Raw genomic sequence first — 27,247 nt, forward strand, 5'->3', positions numbered from 1 at the left:
ACAGTTAGTCACATTTTATTTTCAATTTGGAATAAAAACAAATCAAATAATGTGTTTCTTGCATTTATAAAATGGTATTTTCTTTTATTTGTATAGTCTGATAAATTATACAGATTATATTATTATCTAATTAAAAAAAATTATTTTTTTTATTATGGCGCCATCTATCGACAACTAGAATAACTAGAATAAATGTTATAAATGTCACCGACGAAATGTAATCACCGACGTGCCTTTTTTTCTGTCACATACAATTTAATGCGTTAGAAAGAAATCGAAAAACTGTGACGCACTGAAAGATGATCATTTTTTTTTATGTAATTATGTTTATTTACAATCTACATCATTAAAAGAGTATTAAGTAAATTTTTTCCATGTTTTTGGTCATGAAGAAGAGACTTCCAATGATGTCTCATCTTATTCTATTTATGTTTAAAGTTTTAAAATAAGTCCTGAGGCCAGGTTCTATCTAGTCTCCTTGTGACAGGGCCATTATGAAATAATTCCCTTACTAATTCGTTGTCATGGTGAATGGTACGCTCGTTTTGTGATTCCGAGGCTCGATTTATTTCTTCTCTAATGAAAGGTATATTTAAGTCTTCGTGAAGTGTTTGATTAGTTACATACCAGGGTGCATCCACTATTGATCTTAGAACTTTCGACTGAAATCTTTGAATGATATTCAGTGATGTTGACTTTGCACAGCCCCAGAGGTGTAGTCCGTAGTACCAAATAGGTTTGATTATTGCTTTATACAGAAGAATTTTGTTTTAGATGTTGAGTTTTGATCTGCGTCCAAGGAGCCAATACATTTGCCGAAATTTCAAGTCTAGTTGTCTTCTTTTAGTCTGTATATGTTTTTTCCAAGTAAGACGTTGGTCAAGATGGAGGCCAAGGTATTTAGCTTCTGTTACTGTTGGTATTCGTACATTTTCCATTCTTACAGGTGGGCATGTGTTGTGGCGGTTTGTAAACGTTATTTGAGATGATTTTGTTTTATTTACTTTAGTTCGCCATTTTGTGTACCATTCACTGAGTATGTCCAGATGGTGTTGCAGGTCTTGTGAGGCTTGTATCTGATCTTCATTTACTGCTAGTATTGCTACGTCATCAGCAAAGGAAGCGATCGTAGTGTTAGGAGACTCTGGTATATCGGCTGTGTAGAGTGAGAAAAGCAGAGGTCCGAGAACACTACCTTGCGGAACTGAAATTAAGTTAAAAATAAATATAAATAAAAATAAAGATGATCATGAGAAAAAGAATATCAATAGGCGTAATTGTTTTGAAATAATACACATGTATAGAAAATAACAGTATATATAATATCTATTTGTTTGTTCCCTGATACATATCGACAGTGAATAGCAACATAAAATTAAAAATTTATTATATTTATATTAATCTAATTAAAAATATACTAATCGTTGATCCTATAGCTGCTCCTATACCTATAAAAACGATAACTATAGACGAAGCTATCTCTTTTTCGTGTTGATCTACAATCCTAAAAGAAAAAGCACAAATTATAAATCCACTTTTTCAACTTTCAAAATGAATAATTTATTACGATAATAAAAAAATTATTTGAACTAATTACTTGACATTTACGATATGTAATCGTCAAAACACACAAATAACACGTTAAAAATATATCCTATATTACTATTCTAACTTGCAGCTTATTTAACCCATTATTAACCCAGCGTCCTATAATGGGCTTCTTAAACAATAGGTACTCTAACTCACCCTCAAACATTCTATAGTTAGACCGGGCTGTATCGTCGCTCTCGCTACCGAAATTAGTCCGATTCGATTTTTTTGCACAAACTTACTCAAAAAGAGGTCCTTATAACATATCCACAGGGTGCCGGGCGGTGCCGTGGTGGAAAAATTGTTTAAACAATTTTTTTAAAACAAATTCACAAAAATAATTTTTTCATTTCGAACAATATTTTTTTAGATAATTTGGGCCATTCTGAACAAAAAAGGTCTCCTGTCGTTTTTCTCTAAATTGATTGTTGTCGAGTTACATGCGATTAAAAATTTGAATAATGCGATAATGGCCATTTTCAAGGCTTATCGATTAAAAATTATTATTATGAAATTCAAGAAGTGATCAAATCAAGTTTCAAACCCCTTCTTCAAGGTCCTGAGGAGATTTTTGTCATTATATTATTACAAAGCTGCTATTTTTAATTATTAACAATTAGCGCTATAGTCCAACTGTATCGTCGTCTCCGTTAGCGAAACTATTTCGATAAGATTTTTTTGCACAAACTTACTCAAAAAAAGGTCCTTATAGCACATCCACAGGGTGCCGGGCGGTGCCGTGGTCGAAAAATTGTTTAAGGTACTAGTACACTTTAGAAGACCAAAAACAATCATTTTTTTCAAGATTTTTTTTCTCAGAAACTTTATTAAAAATGAACATAAAACTTTTTACATATTAATATCTAACTCTTAGAGAGTACAAAACTCTCGGACTGTTTGCTTTTGCGATCCAACACAATACATTCACCACAAACCCTGAAGAGGACAAAATCCTAAACGGGGACACTCATTAGAGAGATTTTAGACCCTCTACTTTTTGACGTACGTTACACGTAAAACGTTATACTTGTCATGCGCACTGAGTGATGAATAAGGGATAACGTGTTTGCTTAAAATAGTTTTTGAAACCCTTCAGAAAATACACACACTTAATTGACATTTGGCAAACGTAACCTACAAAACGGCAGTTGTGTGCTATAACTTATTTTATTGAATTATTTGCCATAGTGGAAGAAAATGTATTAAGACGTTCACCAAAGACAATTTACTACTTTAGGAAACACAAACATCCATCCTAAGTTTAACAAGACAATTCAATCAAGTGTCAGATTTCTCAAGAAATGGTGTAATTTAGAATTATTCTACCAGGGTTGCCAAGCAGATTATATTCAATTATATAATAAGTTAGTACCTTATGGTTTTTAAGAAAAACAAATTTTGATTACAATTTTATACATCGTTACTATTATTTTTTATTCTAGTTGTCTTTGCTTCAGCTCATATGGCCTTTTTTTCGTTTTTTACGAGTTAGATATATGACATTTGGCAATCTTACAAATACGTAATCCCTTAATAACGTGAACCTTATTTCTACCTAAATAAGGGGATACCTTATCCGCTAATAAAGTAATACGTTATTTTTCAGGTAATGCGCATGAGCAGAATAGCGTATAACGTTTAACGTTGCTGACATAAGGGGCTTAAAAACTCTCTATTGTAAGCATTTCTACAAAGCATTTCAATCTTTACACGCAAATCAATACAATGAGATGATGAGAGTACAAAAAAAATATATCTTTTTTCATTTATGCTCGTACACTAATATTGTAGAGAGCGCAAAAGTCGAGGCCTCGAAAAATGATGGCTGACAGTTAATATCAGGATTGAGATATCTGAAACAAAAATATCGTACTGCATTTGAAAAAGAAAGGTTTTTTTTTTTTTTTTTTATTGAGAAATTCGCATCAACCCGAAGGTGAATCAGTCAAAATGATGTATTTCTGATTTGGTGAGGATATAATATATGTCAGTGCCCCGTATATGGCATATAATTCTGCATTAAAAGTACTGCAGTGTATTGGCAACTTATATTTTTGGCACATATTCGAGGATATAACTGCTGCTCCCACGCCATCTGTTGATTTTGAAGCATCTGTATATATTTGAGAGAAGTTTGTATACTTTGATAATAAGTTTTGCAGATTTTGATGTATTATACCTATGGTTAGTAGTATATGTTTGTCCAATGAAGTTAAGGTGGTAATTATTTTTGGTACTCACAAATTTCATGGCGTAGCAGGTTCAAAACTAACAGGATAGCAAGGAGGTAAGGTGGTGTTAAAGAGATGAGAGATCCATTTTGATTCGGTGGTAGAAAGGTTTGTGTAGACGTGGTTTATTGGAGAAAAATGTTGATAATCGGTTAAGGTGATCATATTTGAAGGTGTGGTTATTAGGATTTGCATTTGATTTAATTGCATAGGTTAACTTTAAGTAGGTACATTCTTCTGTAATACAGTGATGGTTCAGCTGCTTCACAATACAGGCTTTCTATTGGTGTGGTTCTGAAAGCTCCCAAGACAATGCGGAGTGCAGTATTGTGGATTGAATCTAAAATTTTAAGAGAAGACTCAGTAGCCGATGAATATGCTATCGCGCCATAGTCTAATTTAGATCTGATTAGAGTTCTGTAGAGAGAGAGAGCATAGTTTGTCTATCTGCTTCCCAGTCTTTTTTTGACAATGATTTAATGATATTAAGTCTTCCTTGGCATTCGATTGCCAGTTTCTTAATATGTTCTTTCCAATTTAGATGTTGGTCGAATGTCATTCCTAAAAATTTTACAGTATTTTTCCGAACTAACGAATTGTTATATAGTGAGAGTGAAGGGTGATTAGGGCAGCTTTTCTTTGAGAATAATATAAATTGTGTTTTTTCTGAAGAAAATTGAAACCCACAACTTTGCGACCATTTCTCTAGTTGATGTAAGAACGTTTGTAGCATATTCGTGATGTTTTCCATATTTTGACTTCTCGCATAGATAACAAGGTCGTCTGCGTATAAGAGACCTTTCAGTGGTAAGTTCATATTGGTTAGGACATCATTTATTGCTACTAAAAAAAGTGTAGGGCTTAACACTGATCCTTGTGGAATACCATTCTCTAGTTTTGTTTTTGGTGATAGCATACCATTAGTTTTAAGTTGGAATGATCTATTGGTAAGGAAATTGTTAATGAACGCTAGGCAGTGTCCCCTGATATTTAAATTATGTAGTTTCTTGACTATTAGGTGTTTCCAAGTGACATCATAGGCTCCCCCGATGTCAAAAAATATAGCGACGTATTTTTGATTGACAGCAAAAGCTTCAAGTATGTCATTTTCTAATGCTAAAATATTGTCTATTGTTGATCGATTTCTACGAAAACCACTTTGATTTGGAATGATTAGGTTTCGATTCTCAAGAGTCCATAAAAGCCTTTTATTTACAATTTTTTCCATTAATTTACCCATAGCACATATCAAAGATATTGGTCTATATGAATTTGGATTACTTTTTGGATTGTTTGGTTTTAAAATTGGTATAATAATAGATTCTGACCATTTTGGTGGAAATTTATGTTGAGTCCAGATTAAATTAAATAACCTTAGTAAGTACTGGTGAGCGTTTGAAGGTAAATTTTTTATAAATTTTACCGGAATATCATCAGGTCCCGCTGCCGAATCTTTAAATGAGTTAAGGGCTTCGTTGTATTCTTCCATTAAAAAAGGAGAGTTTATAGGACTTTTATCTATCTAATCGAAGTTAATTAGATTACGTTCTTCATGTTGCTTAAGTGTAATAAAGCTCTGGTTATAATGGATATTACTAGATCTGTGTTTATAAGTGTTAGCCATTTCTTCTGCGATTTCGTTGTCGGAGGTAATAACCTTATCTTGAATATTTAGTGAGTTGATTTTTAAATTTAAACTTTTTCCCGATATTCGTTTTATCTTCTTCCATATGTCACTCATAGGAGTAGAGCTGTTTATTTTAGAAACATAATCAATCCAGGATTGACGTTTAGCTGTCTTTATTGTCAATCTAGTTATGGCTCGAGTTCTCTTATATTCTAGTTGGTTTTCAAGTGATTTATTTCTTTTATATTTATTAAAGGCAGTTTTACTTTCTCTAATGACCTTCTTACAAGACTCGTTCCACCATGGAACTGGTGTTGAATGTTGCGTTGGAGCTGTTTTGCCGATTGAGTTTTCAGCTGCCTTAATAATTATTTGGGTCAAATTGTCTAGACATTCTTCGACATTAATTATTGTTGTCGAGCACTTGTTTATATATGATTCTATCTGTTAGCGAAATGCTCCCAATCGGCTTTATCTATTTTCCATTTGGGAGAGAAATGGGTTGTGCGTTTATGTTGATTGTTTTCTATAATTAATGGATAATGGTCACTGTTGTATGTGTACTGCATTGGATACCAAGACAAATGTGGGTAAAGATCACTGTCACATATTGTTAGATCAAGTGGTGTAGCTTCTCCAGTTCTTATATTAAATCTAGTCGGGCTTCCGTCATTTAAGAGAGACAAATTAAGATGATCTATAATTTCTTCAATGGCGGTACCCCGTTGATCTTTATATGCTGATCCCCAGATGTGATTATATGCGTTTAGGTCACCCAAAATGATTCGAGGAGTAGGAATTTGTTTAAAAAGATCCTCTAGTTCGTTTCTGGAAATTACTGCTCCAGGAGGTAGATATATGTTGCAAATGTTTATATTAGTTTTCCCAATAACGGTGACAGCAATGGCCTCTAAGTTAGTATTTAGAGGTATTCTTATCGAGTCATATGAATTATTAATTAAAATTGATACGCCGCCACTAGCAATGTTTTGGTTAAGTCTTATTTGATTATGACAAACATAGTTTCTTAAGATTATATTTTGATTTGGTTTAAAATTGGTCTCTTATAACCATACAAAATCTGGATTTTGTTCTGAAAGAATGATCTGTAGCATAGGTAAATTATTGAAATAGCCATTTATATTCCACTGTATTAATTTATTAAACTCCATTTTAATTTATTAAATTTATTTATTGATTTGTTTGTGAGGAGTCACTTTCTGTATCGGATACTAGGTCCTGTGGGATTTGCATCTGTAAGTGTTTTAGAAGAATTTTCCTTAATTTGATATTTCGGGTCTTTGTAGATCTGTCTTGAGTATAGGGATATATTTTGTTTAACATATCGATGAGAGCTGTAAAGTTATCTGTATAATTTTCAACGGTAATAAGTGGATCGGGTGAACTCTTTATGTTTTCGAATAGGTCTGTTATCTGAACATAGCTTAGAACAAATGGTGGCGACTGCTGGTTTATGAATGCTTCTAGAGATTTTCCTTTATTTTGTTTTTTCTTTTTCTTGGGATTAAGTGCTATTTCTGCTGGATTGGTAAACATCGGTTTATCAGTGGTATCATTAGGGGGCGGGGAAGGACTTAAGGTATCGTCAATCGTTCTTTTTGAACTATTTTGTGAAGACTCAATATTCATATGTAAGGTAGTTGATTCGCTCTCAGTTTCTTTGGGGTTCAGTTGATTGTTTGTAGTTGGGGTAGCTGATTGAATTGAAACAGATGCTGGTGTGATGGTTGATATTTCTGGAGGATTTAATATTGGGATTTTTTCTGCTGTGGTTGGAGCAATAGGATTTGGTTTTGGATTGATAGATTCTGGTATGCTGGTTGATATTTCTGGAGGAGTGAATGTTGGGATGTTTTCTACTGATGTCGAAGCGATAGGATTGGAGTTTGGATTGATAGGGTTTTTGCAGTTAGTTGCCGTATGACCATTTTGTTTACAGTTGTAACATGTCAAGTTGCCACTCGATAAGAATATTCTGTATGAAGTATTATAGTAGTCGATTAAAAACGATTCTGGAATTGTGAGGTCTGTTGGGCTGATAAAGATTTGCCTTCTGAAGCTCATTATATGACTAAATTCAGGTAACGGTGCACCAATTTTTAAAAAGGACATTGTAGATTGAATAACAAGTCCCATGGACTCGAGTTCTTTAATTAATACATCATGAGGAATTGATGGACAAACATTAGAGAGAATAATTCTTTCGGAAGGAGTTATATACCTTCGAGCTTGTATAATCTGATTGTTAACCACAATGTTGCCGTTATTTTCAGTCATGAATTTTTCTACGATATTTTCAGATGATAAATACAAACATATTCTATTGTTTGATAATCTAGAGCAGAATAGTATATTTTTTGGATGGATGATTTTTCCCAGCGGGAGGAGGTAATCTTGTATTTTCGCATCTTCAATGGAATTAAAAATGATTGCCTGGCGCTTAGAGGGATGTTTTTGTCGAATAAGGGCGGTAGAGTAACTTCTTGGTGTAGAATTATCCATTTGAGAATTTCCTGGTAAATTTATTTCACCGCTTTGTGACATCTTGATCGATTTTTAAACATTTCTAAGTACGGACCTGTCCCCGGCTGGGAAAAAAGCCGAGTGGACACACAGGTCGATGGTAATTAAATGTTTTTGTTTAACGTCAAGCAGATTTCGATATAAAAATTTACAATAATGTTAAATACTAATTAGATGTTTTCTGTGGAAATTACAGTAAAACTGTACTTACAAATTTGGAAAGTTGAGATTCAATTGATCACTAATAACTTTACCAAGTTTGGTTAAATTTTGAAAACTTATTCTCACTTAATTTGAACTATTTTGTAGAGCCAAAATAAACACACCGTTCCGACATACAGTCAGGATCGGCCTCCAAGAAAGGTTTCTTACGTGACAATTTACCACAATTTGACCAAAAAATAAAAAATTAATATTTTTTAACTTTGAAAAACTGAAGAAAAACGGGCGATTTTTTCACAAAATCTTTTCAAATTTCCTTAAAATCTTTTTTTTTGCGGAATTTTTCACTAACGGTGGTAAATTGCAACGTAAGAAACCTTCCTTTTTCAAATGCCGTATGATTTTTTTGTTTCAGAGTTCCCAATCTTGAGATTAACTGTCCGCCATCGGACCTACTTTTTTTCGAGATCTCGACTTTGACGCCCTCTACAATATTAATGGACGTGCATAACTGGAAAAAGATATATTTGTATTAACTAAGAGTTAGATATTATTTAAAAAGTTTTATGGTCATTTTTAATAAAGGTTCCGAGAAAAAAATCTTAAAAAAATGATTATTTTTGGTCTTCTAAAGTGTACTAGTACCTTAAACAATTTTTTTTAAACAAATTAAAAAAAATAATTTTTTCATTGCGAACGATTTTTTTTTAGATAATTTGGGTTATTCTGAGCAAAAAAGGTCTCCTGTGATTTTTCTCTAAAATTGATGGTTGTAGAGTTATAAGGATATTTTCGCATTTTTCAAATTTTAAATCGCGTATAACTAGACAACAATCAATTTTAAAGAAAAATCACTAGAGACCTTTTTTGCTCAGAATGTCCCAAATTATCTAAAAAAAATTGTTCGCAGTAAAACAATTATTTTTGTGGATTTGTTTAAAAAAAATTGTTTAAACAATTTTTGGACCAAGGCACCGCCCGACACTCTGTGAATATGTTATAAGGACCTCTTTTTGAGTAAGTTTGTGCAAAAAAAATCGAATCGGAATAATTTCACTAACGGGGGCGACGATACATTCTGGACTATAGCGCTAATTGTTAATAACTAAAAATAACAGCTTTGTAATAAAATAATGACAAAAATCCCTTCAGGACCTCGAAGAAGGGGTTTGAAACTTGATTTGGTCACTTTTTGAATTTCATAATAATAATTTTTTAAAGAGTTATTTAAACTTGAAAATGGCCATTTTCGCATTTTTCAAATTTTTAATCGCATATAACTCGACAACGATCAATTTTAGAAAAAAATGACAAGAGATCTTTTTTGCTCAGAACGACCCAAAGTATATAAAAAAATGTTGTTCGAAATGAAAAAATCATTTTTGTGAATTTGTTTTAAAAAAAAATGTTAAACCATTTTTCGACCACGGTACCGCCCGGCACCCTATGGATATGTTATAAGAACCTCTTTTTGAGTAAGTTTATGGAAAAAAATCGAATCGGAATAATTTCGCTAGCGGGGGCGACGATACAGTCCGGTCTAATGGTAGGGGAGTCCAAGCGGGGATTTTTGCAGTTACTCGAGCGCGTCAGATTATCATATGGGGAGAAACCTGGTACCCTGCAGATGTACCTATACCATATATTGTGTCTTAACACAGGGTAGTTCGTTAAGGGGGGCCCGAAAAAAAATATATATCCTTAAAAAAACTCTAAATTGTCAGATTAAGATAAGGTAAGTTAAGTACATGCAAAAGAGTGTATATTTCAAAAATCTGTCGATTTGAGCCGGGCGTAAGGAAATGGGTGAGTCCCAAAGTTTCACAAGAAAAAAGCGAATAATTCGCGAAATAAATGACAGATCGAAAAACTAAAAAATATGTGCTCAATATTTTTTTAAAAATCTATCGAATGATACCAAACACGACTTCCCACGGAGAGGGGCGGGGGGTAAATTTAATATTTTAAATATGAATACCGCGATATTTCGCGAAATGAACATCATATCGAAAAACTGTATTCAATATTTTTGAAAAATCTATCGAATGGCACCAAACACGACCCGCCACAGAGGTGGGGTGGGGGTTACTTTAGAATCTTAAATAGGAGCCCCCATTTTTTATTGCAGATTTGGATTCCTTGCGTAAAAATAAGTAACTTTTATTAGGAACATTTTTTCGAATCATGGATAGATGGCGTTATAATCAGAAAAAACGATTGTTGGAAATGGAAAATTAAATTAAAAAATGGAAAGTCCCCACTAAAATGGAAAACTTTACTTAACATTTTTTGGTTTTAGGACCTACTCTTCACAACCCAATAGGTCCCCATCGCGCTCGAGTGACTGCACATTTAGCATACTTTGCCCCCCTACTATAAGTGGAAGTCACATTCAGATGGCAGTGTACGGATATAGGATAACAGTGTTGCCAATTCTACTGCCATTGTAAATTTTGCTACTTTTTTAAAATAAGCAGGGCCAAACTCAAAAAAAAGTTCACAAAAGTGTAGTATTTTTCCATTTTACATTCATAAATATTTCCCAAATTATAATTCTTTTATAGGAGCCGACCCATAACGTACGATTAAAAACTGTGACAACATTGTAGTTATTTCTGCCATATAGAAAGCACAGGCGTATCTCTATAACGCTGCCATCTGAATGTGAACTTCAGTATAGTAAGTTTCGATATTATTTCATACAAACTAGGGTGTTCCGAAACAAAGTTTAAAAATGTTGATCTCCCCGGTTGTTTTCTTGTGATGGGTAGCCTATAAAACCTCAATTTCAAATTTCAGCCCAAAATGTTAACCCTAACCCTTGCCCCAAGCCCCCCAAAAATATTTTTTTTTGGTTTTTCAAATATTTTTAATCTATAACTTTTTGTAAGTACATATGGCAATGCAATCCTTATGGGAGTTTTTAGCGCGGCGATGCCAATTTTCTTCAAAAGAATGTTCAATGGAACATTATTGGGGTCCTAAAAATGTAGGGCCCTAAAAATGTTGAATTAAAACTAACCCGTTACAGTCAATAGCATTGTAGTAAAACAATATTTTTCATTGTTTTGTTGTAAGTGATAGTCATTTTCGAAAAGTAATCAGCAATAATTTTATAATCGATATGCGTATTAACTTTTTTTGGTTAAGAATATTAGAATATCCAACATTGAAATTTAATGTTGTTTTATGGTTGTTATACCTTATTCCACGAACATACGCCTGTTTTGGAATACTTCGACAACGAATATTTTACTGTGCAAAATAAGAAGAACGAAAGTAAATTGCAAATTACATTGTTGTTTATTGGAATAATTATTACCGCCATTTACTTTCGTACTTCTTATGTTGCACAGTAAAATATTCGTTGTCGAAGTAATCCAAAACAGGCGTATGTTCGTGGAATGGCCCATTAATTTATGTATTGACAGTATAGAAAGTTGTGAAGTAATGTCAAGAAAAATATAAAATAGATTGTCAGTCAAGTTTAAGTAAAGTTTTATATTGTCCTACAGTTGAGAATAGATAAATTATAATTGTTGATGGTCAGTTCACCTAAATTAAATTATAACAAAGAATATCAAATAAACTTATAATTATTACTGATAACATTGTATTGAGTAACTGATTGCTTATTTGGAAAATTTGGATCTAATTGTGGTTTATTCTTATTATTAATGACTGATTTTCAACCTGAAATTAATGTCATTTTAATGTGTTTACACCCTCATTAAAATTTAGTATAAATTTTAAGCTTAAAATTAATTTTAGTTAGTTCATTTGATTCGTTGAAGTTCATTAATTGTTAGTTAATTCAGTTATTTTTCGAAAAGAAAATGTTTTAGAACCCCTGACAGCCACAAAATGTCAATATTATTAATTCCTAAGTCATCCTATAGAAAAAAGTATATTTGCTTAAAACCTGTTTCTGATAAAATTTGGCATCACTGTTAGTCATAAGAACCTGTACTGTAAAGTCAACGTGAGACACACTATAGGCATCACACTATCTAGGTACGGAAGGCTCGAAACAGAAGTGGAAGATCAAGTGAATAGAGCACACAGAGCCGCAGGTTGCCTGAATGACACAATATGGAGAAATAAACATATCGGAAAAGAAATGAAAGGCAGAATTTACAAAACAGTCATCAGACCAATAATGACACACGCGGCAGAAACACGACCCGACACAGAGAGAACAAAAAGATTGCTCGAAACAGCGGAGATGAAAACCCTCCGAAAAATCGATGGTAAAACTCTCTGGGACAGAGCTAGAAGTACAGATATACCACGAAGATGCAAGGTGGACAACATTAATAATTGGGTAAGAAACAGAAGAATAGAATGGAATGACCACATACGCCGAATGACAAGAAATAGAGTAGTAACGACAGCGAGAGACGGTTCCCCAATAGGAAGACGATCAGTGGGAAGACCACGAAAACGATGGAACGACAACTTACTAATGGCACATTGAAAAAACAGACAGAGTCATGTCTATACAAATAGAAGAAGAAGAAGAACTTTTTATAAGAAAACAAACAAGTAAATTCAGTTTTATATTTTATCTTGACATATATGGAAGGTTCAGAATACAAGTGAACCAAGTCCACTTTAGCTAGATTTAAGCAGTGGCGGATCCAGAAATTTTTTGGAGGGGGTCATGGATCTTGAGGGCGATTTAATTACTTTTCTCTGATGCAAGGCACTTAGTCTTACCCCCCCTGGGGGTGGGTTTTCAATTATTTTTTGGATGGGCCTAAAATTTTTTTTGTTTGCCGGCTCTCGGTTTTTATTTTTTTTAGGATTATTATATTATATTGCAGCAATAAAACGTGCGGTTCGTATTTATATACGACTTTATTTATATAACTGTACAGACGAATTTATCTTTTAGACTAACTACTCCTAAAAATTCACATCCTTATTTATTGAATACAAAAATACCGGCCATGTTCTTGAACGTTCCAGAAAATCAGAACCGCCCATCCCTAGTATTCCGTAACCTTGACCAGCGAGACATTGACATTCACGAGAAATCGGTTCCTCGCATGTTCGCTGTGTCTGTGTCATTCTTCCAGATGTCTCCGTGTGTAACTGGCTGTCGAGACGGAATCTGTTATTTACGGTCGGTAATTCGTCACAATATTATTATATATTATTATATGATATTTATTTTCGTGACACCCAGCTTGGATCCGCCACTGAATTTGAGCTGCAGAGGTTTTTTAAAGTGAAAACTTCGTTATAAAATCACTGATTAACATTTTTAAAAGTATGTATATTTAATTTAAGAAGATCAAGGAATAACTTCCGCTCGATTTCATAATCGTTAAAGTGGACTTTAAATTTTAAGTTGGTAACTTTATCAATGGAATTGTAATATACATTAAAGTGAACTTTACTTAATGTTCACTTTAAGTTGATTATGAAACCGGGCGTTAGACAGTTACATTGCTTTTATTGTTGCATGTTACCTAGTTAATGAAGGTTATAGTGTTATTAATTCGTAAATGATAAAAATCTGAGCCCTCGATATGTTTAGAAAATAAAATCATAGGCCATGATAACAAGTTTAATATGGGGGTTAAAATATAATAAATATTACCCATTTTTCACGTTTATTGGTCTTTCTCAAGATATTTTGAGTACCTAAATGAAAATTGAGCAGTTTGCTGTAAGAAGGATGCAGCTCCATATTTAGACCGTGTAGGGTGGAAACTTATGCCATAATTAAAAAAAATTGGCGGATTGACTGGTATAAGAACGATGCAGATCCGATAATAAATAAAGGAATTATACGTCTTTACGGATCTGCCTCCTCAGTCATTTGGTGCAAGAAGGGTGAAGTTCCGGACCTGCATCCTTTTTGCACCAAACGATTGTGAATGTTCGGTGATTTTCGTGGAATGTCTTTTTCTGTTGGCGCTGAGCCGGCAGGGCAGCTGATTTGTTCAAAGATCACTTAACTCTCTTTAGATGTTTCACGCAGGTATCTCAAGGTCATCCTAAACTAAATGTCATTTTTAGTAATGATACGTTTTTTAAGATGTCGCCATGCACCTGGAGTGAAGATTTCTTCTATATCACTGAGTCTGAGTATCATTATAATTTGTCAATTGTCATCATTGTCAGTATGCCAATGCCTTTATCTTTATGTCAGTAAATGTTTATCTGATTGTTAGTAATAATAAAATGGATTCAAATATAGTTTTTGAAACAAAACGAATGTGATTTGAAGATCCCTAGGAAGAACCAATTCCTAGCTTACATTTGCATGGTGAGTTCAACAAGTAGTATTTGTTATTAGAGAACAAGTAACACAGTTAGTGGTGTAGGGAAGCAAATGAAAATGAATGTAACACCAAGTAAGTAACCCCTACTGAAATTATATAATTAATAAAAACTATTTTATGTGAAATGAATCATGGTTATTATCAAATCAATAGGGCTTTTCATTCACATTCATTTGTTTCGAGCTTCTGTCATGTGTCACATAATATTATTATGTCTACGTCATACGTTATTGGTATCTACCATTGGGTGCATTCAGCAGACAAAATCGCTAACTAATCGATTAGTGATTTTCTGCTGAATGCCACATAAATTGTGGCATTCAGCATGTAAGCCACAAATCGATTACTAATCGATTAGTTAGCGATTGCGTCTGCTGAATGCACCCAATGATAAAACCAAAGACGTATGACGTAGCTATATTAATATTATGTGACACATGACAGAAGCTCGAAACAAATGACAATCGATGAAAAGCCCTATTATATTAATTTTTTGTTTTAGTTGAAAGTCCTTCGACAAGTGGAGATGCACACATGTTTCAATCATTTGAGATACCCTTTTGTAGAAGTATTTGGAACTCAATTTGGAAGATAACTATTAATAATTTCATTTGTAAAGATACGATTTGTAAAAAAGTATATACACAGTGGTTTTGCTGGTATTAAATAAATAAATAAAAATACGTTGTCATGTCTTATTTTTCCCAAATGGTATTTTGTATATTTGAAATTAAAAATAATTTGCATATTTTAAAACCAAATTATTTTTTTTTCAACTATACAAATATTTTAACCTAACATTTTCTTCCCACCAAAATTTTGAAATTCCCGCTTGGATTAGCCCCAGATACAAGCGGCATGGAGCGCTGTTTTTCATATTTAACCAAAGCGTTATCGTGGAACATCTAGAGGAGGTAGGTGATCTGTGGATTTGTTTTGACTTGTTTGTCGCTATCATTACTGCGTGGCTTTAAGGTAGATGAATGAAGGAAGTGTTTGCCCGTGTGTTTAATGTTTTATTTTTTTTTTCTGAATGCTATTTTTTGACACCAACCTGTTTCTTTTTACTGATTTTTCTTATTTGTGTAGTAGGCAAACCATAGTCGTTTGATTGTTGTAACCGAATAAAAGAGTTTTTGTTAGGAATTTGTTTTTTTTTTCAAAAATGGTGGTAAAGAAGGATTATTTCACGTGTTTGGTACAAGAAAGATGCAGGTCCAACATTTTTTCAATTTTTTTTCTTATTTTTTCAAAAATTATCTACTTTAAAATAGTCTCAAGCATTGACTAAATCTGTTTGTCATCGAATGATATTATGTTTTTCGGGTTAAAATAAAAGCTTTTATTAAAAAACAGTTTTTTCAATTTCCCAACAATTATCAAATATGGAGCTGCATCCTTCTTACAGCAAACTCCTCAATTATTCTCGTTAAAAAACAACATTTTTATAACTAATTATACATATGAATATAAAGAAATGCATAAAGTTGTTACAAATTAATTTAAATGGAAAATAGTAACTACATGAGTAAAAGTTTGTTTTAATATTAATCAAAGTTGCCTTTCAAATATCGGTAAAACACTTTCTGTGGTTTTCAACTACTTGTAACACACTTTGCTTGTTTTTTTTATCTTTTGTGAGGGGCAATGAAATGTCTGAAATGAAAAAAGCAAGCGAAGTGTGTTACAAGTACATAGTTGAAAATCAAACAAAGTGTTTTACCGATTTAAGAAAGGCAAGTTTTATTAACCTTTAAACAAACTTTTACTGATGTATGTAGTTACTATTCTCCATTAAAATTAATTATTTGTAACAGCTTTGTATATTCCTTTATATTCAGGTGTATTAGAAAAATGTGTTGTTTTTTGTAACAAGAATAATTTTAATAGTTAGGTACTTAAGATATCTTGAGAAAGACCAATAAACGTGAAAAATGGGTAATATTTATTATAATTTAATCCCCATATTGAACTTGTTAACATGGCTTATGTTTTTTTTTTCTTAACATAATACGTAAAATAAAATTAAAACTGAGTTTAGTTGCTTTTCTTACAAAAAGTTGTAGATTAAAAATAATTAAAAAACTTTTATCAAAAATATTTTATTTAATTATTATTATTAAAAAATAAAATCAAAATTGAGTTTACTTGTTTATTTTCATACAAAAAGGTGTAGATTAAAAATAATTAAAAATTTTGAAAAACCCCAAAAAATTTTTTGAGGGACTTGGGATACGGGTTAGGGCTAACATTTTGGGCTGAAATTTGAAACTGAGGGTTTATAGGCTACCGATCACCAGAAAACAGCCGGATAGATCAAGAAAAAGAGAAGACAAAAATAATTAAAAATCTTTGAAGAACTTTGGTTTTTTCGGAACACCCTAATACAAACATTCCTAAAGATAAAACCATAAACATTTTGGAAACTACTTCACCTTCCAAAATCAATTCTACAGACAAATAAATGGTGCTCCAATTGGCTCCCCACTCCTTCCAGTAATTGCCAATATCTTTATGGAAAACTTCCGAGACCCGAATACTATCCAAATCAACGCTTAAACCCACATATTGGCTACGATATATTGATACGACATATTCTTCATTTGACCCCTCGGCAGGGATGCTTTGGTGTGTTTTTAACCCCATCTGATTGGTATACATCCTAGTATTAAGTCCGCGGAGGTGATGGGAACTAGTTCATCTCTACAAATTCTAGTCACAAATTAATTCAGTCGTTAATAACGCTGTCTCCAGATCAATACACCTTTGCGATAATGCAAGTAGATCCGCTGAGATAACTTCTTTAAAACAAGCCTTCGTCCAAAATGGCTACCGCGAAAATCACATCGATAGGATGATCCACAGACAACAATCTCCCACACCATCTTAACCCAAAATTATAGACAATATTTACCCCCCAACAAAAACTTCATCTCTTGTACGATCAGTCAAAGACAATTCCAAATAAACAACACGGAGTTTATGAAATTCCTTGTGCCTACTGCCCCCGATTTTACATAGGTCAAACCAATCGTAGAATCCAAAACAGGATTTATGAACATTCCATTTCTGTTCTCAATTCCGATTCAACTTTAGCTCTAGGTCAACATTAACTTCACACAGGTCACAAAATTTATTGTGATATGGTTGATGAACCATTTTCTAATTAAAAAGGATTCTGAGATAAAGTTCATCTTAGAGCCTACTTTAAGCGCGTCATTAATTCTGACGTCATATATGATTTTAAGAATGTCTTGAATCAGTGCATTTTAGTTAAATCTGGCAGTTGTCAGAATCCTAATCGGCAAACTATAAAAAGGTTATTGTATTATAACACTTTTATCGCAATTTGGTATAAAAACCAATCAATATTGTTTAATGTATTTATAAAAAGGTCTGTTCTTTGATTTGCATAGTCGCATAGATTGTATAGTTATACAATTTTTTTTCCTGGAAGTCGTCCGTGCATGCACCCCGGTGGCACTGCAGCTTTTCAGCTTATTGTGCTTTATAGTTATACATAATAGGTAAATAATTTTTTCCGATCATAGCGTCATCTACCAACAACTAGAATAAATCTTATAAATGTGTATAATCACGGACATACCGCCTTTAGTCCTGTCGCCAGGGGGGGGTACAACGGCCTCGTTAATTCAGATGGACTTACCCAAATTTTTTTTATGTATTTTGACCCGTAGAACACGAATTTTTTGGGTAACAGTTGATCCGGATGTCGATAAGATTGTTATAGACCAAGAACTTGAGGAATCAAATAACAGCGATTTTTGGCAAAACAAAACAATATTTTGTATTTTTTGGGTCATTTTAAGCAAAAAATATTTCTACAAGTTTTTTAGTAGGATGCACAGTTTTCGAGATAAACGCGGTTGAACTTTCAAAAAATCGAAAAACTGCAATTTTTAAACCCGAATAGCTTTTGATTAAAAAATAAAATAGCAATTCTGCTTAGCGCCTTTGAAAGTTCAAGTCAAATTATGTCGGTTTTGATTATTTGCATTGCTAAAAATTTATTGTGTTATTGCTAAACAAAGCTACAAACAACTAGTGCGTGAGTGATGTTTCTATGATTTCTCATTTAAAATCGAACGAGTAGGTAGAATAGGTACTAGTGCGATCAAGACTATTTCTACGTTACATGCGTTAAAACGCATGTAAAAGCACGGGAAACCCTACGTGTTTATAGCTTTGTTAAACAATAAAAAAATAAATTTTTACCAATGCAAATAATCAAAACCGATATAATTTGACTTAAACTTTCAAATGCGGTAAGCAGACTTGCTATTTTATTTTTTAATCAAAAGTTATTCGGGTTCAAAAATTGCAATTTTTCGATTTTTTTAAAGTTCAACCGCGTTTATCTCGAAAACTGTGCATCCTACGAAAAAACTTGTAGAAATATTTTTTACTTAAAATGGCCCAAAAAATACAAAATATTGTTTTGTTTTGCCAAAAATCGCTGTTATTTGATTCCTCAAGTTCTTGGTCTATAACAATCTTATCGACATCCGGATCAACTGTTACCCAAAAAATTCGTGTTCTACGGGTCAAAATACATAAAAAAAACTTGAGTAAGTCCATCTGAATTAACGAGGCCGTTGTACCCCCCCTGGCGACAGGACTACTTTTCCGTCACATACAACTTAATGCATTAGAAAGAAATCGAAAAACTGTGACGCACTGAAAAAAAACTTTCTGAGAAGAACTATACTAATAGAAAGAAAAAATAATGCTTATAATAATAAATAACTGTTTAACTTACTTGGGAATTAAAATTTGTATAATATTTGTCATGAATCCATTGGTAAATGCGAATATGAACAAAATCAGTATATATTGGTAGTCCTTATTAAACACAACTGCCAAAATATGGCGAGGTTGGGCGTTGCATAATAAAATCAATGGAATAAAGATAATCCTCGAGATCGTTAAAATTATAATCACAGTAATGTTTCTAGGCTAAAAATAATAAAAAAAAAAACATTAGTATTCAGTGCAATGTTGGAATTATGTACGGGTGACATTCTTAATACTATTTATAGTCCGTTCTTTAACGGTAAAATATTGCAAAACCTCTAAATTTTAAAGAACCGCTTGGATTGACATGAAATTTGGCATACACATAGCTAATAAGTCAAAGAAAAAAAGTGATATTGTGCCGATATGTGCTTTTGCCCTGGGGGTGGTTTTCACCCCCTCTTGGGGGTGAAAAAATATTCGTCCAAAGAAAGTCAGGAAATGGACAAACTGGCTAATTTTAAGTAACTTTTGATCTATAGAGTTTTTTCATTAAGTCAATACTTTTCGAGTTATTTGGCAGTGAATATGTTCATTTTTTCCACAAAATATCCACGCTTTTAGACGGTTTTTCGCAAAAAAACTCAAATAGTAAGTATTTGGTCGAAAAAAGATTCTTAGCAAAAATATAGCCTGTAAAAAATTTAAAAAAATGGTGTATATATTACGTCTCTACACCTAGTAGAAACAGAGTTATAGCTATTGAAAAATAGGTACAAATTCGTCAAATTCCAAATGGAATACTTTAACGTGAAATAACCCAAAAATGAAGCACATTTCGGGAACACTCATTACAACTTATTTAAAGTGTTTAAAAAAAGCTTCATTTTTGTTTTATAAAAAAAATTCTAGCATCAAAATTAAACAAGTTACGCTCAAAATAAAGTTAGTCCCTTCTGGTTTTGGTAAATAAATCGAGAAAATCACCCCCTAATTAGTAACTTAAATGAACTTAATCGTTACGACTTCACAAGTTTATTGACTCGTGTATATATTGTTTATATGATCTATAAGTTTCATCGGTTCAAAGTCTTTATTATTGAAAGGGCTGTAGTTAAAATGGGTTGAACGAGTCACTGATCACGAATGTATGCAAATTTAGAAACACCAAATCTCAATCAATTTTTGTCTAACAGAAAAACAAAAAAATACGTGATATTCAGAAAAGCAAATCTGACTTTTCTTGTTTTTCGAGATTTTGGTATCTCTAACAATTTAAGTTATTTTGAAAAAAAAAACATATTTTTCAACATTTAAATTTTTTAAAATTTTATTTTGAAACCAAATTTTTTTAAAATTAAGCACTTTGAATCGATGAAACTTACAGATCATATAAACACAACATAAGTAAAATAATTTGTGGAGCGGTAACGATTAATTTCATTTAAGTTGCTAATTAGGGGGTGGTCTTCCCGATTTTTTTTTGCAAAAACAAAATGGACCAACTTTATTTTGAGCGTAACTTGCTTAAATTTAATGCTAGAAACTTTTTGTAAAAACAGAAATAAAGCTTTTTTAAATACTTTAAAAAAGTTATAATGGGTTTTTCCCAAAAAGTGCTTAATTTTTTGGATATTTCACGTCGAAATATTCTATTTGAAATTTGGTGAATATGAATCTATTTTTCATTGGCTATAACTGTGGTTCTACGAGATCCAGAGACCTAACGTGTACACCATTTTTTTACTTTTTTATAGGATATATTTTTGCTAAGAACGTTTTTTTCGACAAACTACTTACTTTTTGAGTTATTTGCGAAAAACCGTCTAAAAATGTGGTTATTTTGTTGAAAAATGAACATATTCACTCGCAAATAACTCGGAAAAGTGTTGACTTAGCGAAAAAGCTCTATAGAACAAAAGTTACTTAAAATTAGTCAGTTTACCCATTTCCGGACTTATTTTGGACATACATTTTTTCACCCCCAATAGGGGGTGAAAGTCACCCCCAAGGCAAAAGCACACATCGGCACAATATCACTTTTTTTCTTTGACATGTAAGCTATACGTGTGCCAAATTTCATGTCAATCCAAGCGGTTCTTTAAAATTTAGAGCAAAAACCGTGAAAGAATGGACTATTAAACGTCATGTTATTTTTTTAAAACTTCCCAGATGCTCCCAACGAAAGGTCTACAGGGTGCTCATGACACGAGTGGATAGAACAAGTCTGCTGCGAGTGGCATGAGCCTACAGAACTGTGTCTGCGGCAGCCTTGTGGGTCATCAATGGATGTGTTCCGCTGCATATGTTCGTAGTGGAAAGAAAACAGTTATATGAGAGAAGAAACCTAGTGCTTAATATGGCCGAGAGAAGGCAGGAAAGGGAAAGGTTAATTGGAAGATGGCAAGAAGAATGGAACAACATGGAAGATGTGCACAGTAGACAAAGATATTGCTCCCGAACCTAAAAGATTGGGTGGACTGTTGTCACAGGCGACTGGATTATTTCTTAGTACAGGTGCTCATAGGACACCGGTGTTTTAGGGCCTACCTCTCTAGGTTCGGAAAGGCTGACACGGATGAATGCCCATACTGCAGACACCCGGACACTGTTACACATCCGATGCTAGAGTGCAACAGATGGATAGTAGAAAGGAACAGAACGGAATGCGAGACAGGTGTGAATTTTGTGACAGTGAGAGAAATGATTGAAGATAAAGCAGGTTGGATTAGTATACACAACTATATCCGTGCAGTGCTCAAGAAGAAAGAGGGGATGAAAGGCAGTTGTACCAACGACAAAGGTAAGAGAGAAAGACATTGTAAGTAGAAGGTAGATGCGTTTTGATAAGAGTCGAATTAGGGAGTTAGATTGTGTAAGACAGACTGCAGGGAAGGAGCTCCTCAAAAAAAAACTTAACAAAAAATGACACAAAAAACCCAAATTCTGAAAAAATGGGAAACGGGGAAAAGGGAAGGGTCACCTTGCTGACAGACTGTGGATGAATGAAGGTAGAGTGCTTCGGAAGTGATGTCGGCCTTACAGTGGCCATTTCGTTTTCGGGACGCTGTCGCTGGATGAAAGAGGAGAGTCTGGTTTAGGTAGGTAGCCAGGGTAGCACAGGTAGGCATTCGGCGTAGCCTCGGCGACGCACAGTGTGTCGTTGAGCCTAGCTAGCTGGACAAAAGTCATGTTCAAAACTAAAAGAATTATTATTTGAATATTGTAAAGAATACATCAAAACATCCTATTCTAATATTTATTTGTGTCTGACACATCCACCGTGTGAGTAATAACGTCCAAAAGTAAGTATTTTGATTGTAATAGAATAAATCAGTTGAATTCCGGACATGATTTAAATCGCACGAAATTAACGTTTCCCCTAATTTATAAAGATTAATTGTTGAATATGGATAATACTTATATTGGTAAGTGCTAATTTTTATTAATTTAACAAAACTATCTGATAACCAAACACTATTAAAAAAGTTTTTATGATGAATGAAGGAAATTTTCTTCGTTTTGAAACTTTGGAAGGGTGGGAAATACTTGTACCCTTTTGTACCCGGGCTAAATTTTTTATATGTCATAGCTGCACCTATCCCATTGATAATAAGGCCTATTATAAACTGCACACGCTTGCACATCATTTTGTTTTTTGAGTAATAGCGTCCAAAGGTACGTATTTTTATTGTAATAGAATAAATCAGTTGAATTCCGTAGATCATATAAATCACATGAAATTTAAGTTTTTCTTAATTTATAAATATTAATTGTTGAAGGTGGATAATATTTATGCTAGTAACTGATAATTTTTTCTAATTTAACAAATCTATCTGATAATCAAAGAATATTAAAAAAAGTTTGTATGATGAACGAAGGAAATTTTCTTCGTTTTCAAAGTGTGGAAGGGTGGTAATGACTTGTACCTTTTGTATCCGGGTTAAATTTGCTATTTGTCATAGCTGCACCTTTCCCATTAATAATAAGACTTATTATAACCTGCATACTCGAGCACATCATTTTTTTTTAGCGCACTGTCTTCCGAGGAGGGAATTTTTTGAAGAATGGGTAAAATGCTCAACAAAAGGAGAAAAAAATTGTTTTTGAAGTTATACTTCTTTACCGGCGATATGAGGGTGAATTTTTATATGTTAAAACCTATGATCCCGGCGCATGCGCATTATTAACTTTGTTCTGATTGGATGTTAAAATGACATGTCAGAAATTATTCAATATGGCGGCTGTGGTACAGCTGTAGTTAGATTATTTATGGTTGTTGCGTTCTAAAATTTGTGTGAAAAGAAACAACACACAAAAGTTAGTTAATAGTTATACTGCCTTTTAAAATAGTTTTCATATACCTATATTTTTGGACTTTTGGACTATTTTGGACAAGGAAAACTCATTCTAATTTGGTAAGTAGTTTTTATTATAATCATATTGTAATTATACATTTGGATTAGGTTGAAATACAGTAGAGCGTCGATTATCCGAACTAATTGGGGGACATAGGTGTTCGGAAAACCGATTTGTTCGGATAATCGAACTACAATATATTGATACATATTTATAGTCATACATATTTATCCACAAGTGAATAAAAGCCATATTTATATACCTACATATTTATTTATATCTTGATAATGACAACTAGCAACTAAACAAAAAAGTGCAGTCTTTACAACAACATAATTATTTTTGGATACAATATTGAAGAAAATTGAAGATATTTTAAGCGTCAATTACTAACGCTTGCTCGGTATTCGAGTGCGGGACGCGGGAGTCGATAGTTCGAATAAGCGGTCGTTCGGTTGATCGACGTTCGGATAATCGACTCTCTACTGTACATTTATTTTCTCAAGAATGGGGATTTTAGAGAGAAATCCCAAATTAGGTCCGATTTTTATTTTTAAATTATGATTTTTTGGCGTAGATTTATTTATCTAGTAGGTATGTAATGCTTTGATTTACATACTTAATTTGATTACCAACAAAGGTTCTACCAAACTTTATCTAATATATTGTTTTCTTACTGTTTTATTATATTTTAATATTTTCTTCCACAAAATTTAAACTACATAATTTAATTATATTCAAAACAACTGTCAAACAGTAAAACGTTCAGTTACCCTATTTTTCCACATGACAAATAATGTGGAATTGGACGAGTGAGTCTAGGCTTCGATTACGAATTAAAGCGCCCCGAAATTCACGGGTTCGATTCCCGATGCAAGTTTTTATTTTTTTATTTTTTTATGCATTTTATGATTGTAAGTATATTTGTTATATAATTTTTTTTTCAGAAAATGCGTATTTAAAATTTTTGCCAACAATTATTATCGTTCAGAAATCATTTTTTCTTTGTGGCATTTTTCAATGTGTTTGTGTGCGTTTTATTCATTTATTTTTTTAAACTTTTGGTACTGTCTTAAAAATCACATAATATGTAGTAGAAGTATAACTTCTTACGTGCGTACAAAGTACACACACATTCTTTTTTTTTTATTTGAGTTCCTTTCTACAAAATTTAATTTTAGAGACCTAACAGAGGACTCTGACAGGAAAATCAGAATGAGGATAGCAAATTATGCCTCCAAAATTTCTGATAAATGGGTTGCTGCGGGAAGATCAAAACAGCGTTTTTTGGCAACTAATGAAAGTTGGTTGAATGAGCACATCAAATTTGAAGCTCAATGTACTGTGCCGCGATCGTCCATATTATTTCACGGTTCCGGTAATATAGAAAGACCACGGAAAAATTTTGACGAGGCATCGTTTAAAACAAAAAAACGTATAGTTGAGGACCTCGTTGAATCACGCAGTGTGGGGGAGTTGGTAACTGTTTCAGAAGTAGCAGATCGTGCAGTAGGGAAAAGAAACGTTGCTAATTCAATTAGGAGCGTAAGTGAATGCTCAGTAGGTGCTACATCTTCTAATTATAAAAAATCGAATAGCTTGCAGGATGGTAGGCAATTAAGTGGAGATAAAGCATTAGCCTATTACATAGACTCCAAATCTACAACGTATTCATACAAGCAGACTAGGAAGTGTCTACCATAAAATATGCATTAAATACAGAAAATCTTTTAATTTTTTTATTTATTCCCCTGACGAACGCCTCTGATTTAGTCTTTGACTAATAAAAATGATTTATTTTATTATCAAATTACTTAACTGGTCGATACAAATGTAAATAAGATGAAAAATAATTTTGTCCACCTAGCTTGTTATAAGCCACACACTGTGCGACGAGAGGGCGTTTTAAAGTATCTCGGGAACAATCGCTGGGGCTACGAAAAATGAATCCTGCACTAAGGTGAGTCAGCCGGCGTTCTGGACTGAGATGTATTTTGAAGATTCCAGACCCCCTCTATAAAGATAAATTATTACGAATTAAAAGGCAAGATATACAATTCCACGGGATTATTAGAACAATTTTTGAGGAATTATGTTTAATTGGGATTGAGCCACAATTATTGGTGTAATAAAAATTACATTTTTAATCAACTAATGTTTGACGTTTAGTTTTCCTTTCCGGAAATCGTTCTCAAAAAAGATTATTCTAAAAAATACTGGGAAGATTTTATATTCTGTGGTTATAGGCCACAGCAATGTGGTTGAAAACATTATGTGAAGGTGATATTATTAGCCTAGGGATATCATTCTGACTGTTTTTGTGTGTTATTTTGTGTTAAAATTTGTTTGTGTCATCTGTCATCTGTATCGTCGACATGATTGTGTAAATTAATTTTTTTATACTGTACTGGTTTTATTATTTATTTTTTATAAATCATACAGAACAAGTAAAAACTTCGTTTGTATAATGGTTTTTATACCAAGTAAAAACTTCGTTTGTATAATGGTTTTTATACCATTATACAAACGAAGTTTTTACTTGTTCTGTATGATTTTTAATTATGGTATACAGCCAGCTACTGGGACTTTCCCATTGATTTTATTTTTTATACTTATACTTTTTATACTGGTTGTGTGTTCGTGTATTGTGTGTTGCATATGTATTGTGTATGAGATTTTCGATGATTTGTTCTTCAACTTAGGCCCGGTTTTTCAGTAAGCGGTTAAAATTTTGGTTACCTAACCTAGTTTAAATTTTAACCATTATTTTAACCCTTATAACGTTTTTCAGTGCTTTAAACCAAATTAAGAAAATCTCGGTTAGTTAACCACTTTTTTTCTTTTGTTGGCAGCAGTAAGTGTACGCAAATACTATAGAAGGGTACCCTTCTATAGTATTTGGTGTACGTGCGTATGTTCACTTCGAGAAATAATTATCAATTTGACAGAAAAATAAATAAAAACCAATTTCATAACCAAATTAAAAAATGATTAATGCAATGCAATATCAAGTTTGGAATCTTTGTTTAGTTCATAACGTCTACCTCGGTTTCACAACAGAAGAGAATTACAATTACTGGGACGATATAGACTTTTTTTTCGATTTTGTTTGTCAAAGACCACGGTCTTATCACTATTTGAACAGATTTACCAGGAAATAAGGAGTCAGACTGTTTGGTAAATAATTATTTTGCTGTGTAGACAAATATAAAATAATCTTTTTAAAATATTACTAGGAATCATGCATTAAATCATGTTACAGTAAGTGTAAACATAGGAACCTGTTACAGTTATATTTAAATATATTTCCTTATAATTCCTTCCTATATAATAACGATAATAATTTATAATTTCGATAATAATAATTTCCTTATAATAAGGAGGTATTAGAATACTTCCCGCGATGAAACCTTGGGCAGGGTTGCCAACGACCGAACGTCGTTTTCTACTAGATTTACATACAAAATCTACTAAATTCTACTAGATTGAGGATAAAATCTACTAAATATTCTACTAAATTATCATAGAGTTATATATTAGCATAGAAAGAGTATCATTCAGAGCGAAGTGACGACACCATCTTTTTTATTTGGATTAGTGCTGTTTCACTCTTACGTATAGTAAAGCTGCTACAGTTGTCCTCCTCTTCCGTGCCTATATTCACACTGAATGTCATCATAGAT

The 27,247-nt window shown here is 32.8% G+C and overlaps 1 protein-coding gene across 2 annotated transcripts in view; it reads right to left on the reverse strand.

Annotated features, from left to right (window-relative positions):
• Positions 1-1,301: 1,301 nt before the first annotated feature.
• LOC114338459 (equilibrative nucleoside transporter 3-like) overlaps positions 1,302-27,247 on the reverse strand; it is a 131,943-nt gene continuing 105,997 nt past the window's right edge. The window contains exons 8-9 of one of the 2 annotated variants that reach the window (XM_050662072.1): positions 19,231-19,427; positions 1,302-1,504 (exon numbers count right to left, since the gene is read on the reverse strand). In XM_050662072.1, the coding sequence (XP_050518029.1) occupies positions 1,393-1,504; positions 19,231-19,427 (309 nt within the window). In that variant the 3' untranslated portion in view covers positions 1,302-1,392. The remainder of the gene's footprint in view (positions 1,505-19,230; positions 19,428-27,247) is intronic. The other variant, XM_050662073.1, reaches the window with a different exon arrangement.

The sequence above is a fragment of the Diabrotica virgifera genome, chromosome 9 (assembly GCF_917563875.1).
Source record: "Diabrotica virgifera virgifera chromosome 9, PGI_DIABVI_V3a".
Classification (NCBI taxonomy): domain Eukaryota; kingdom Metazoa; phylum Arthropoda; class Insecta; order Coleoptera; family Chrysomelidae; genus Diabrotica; species Diabrotica virgifera.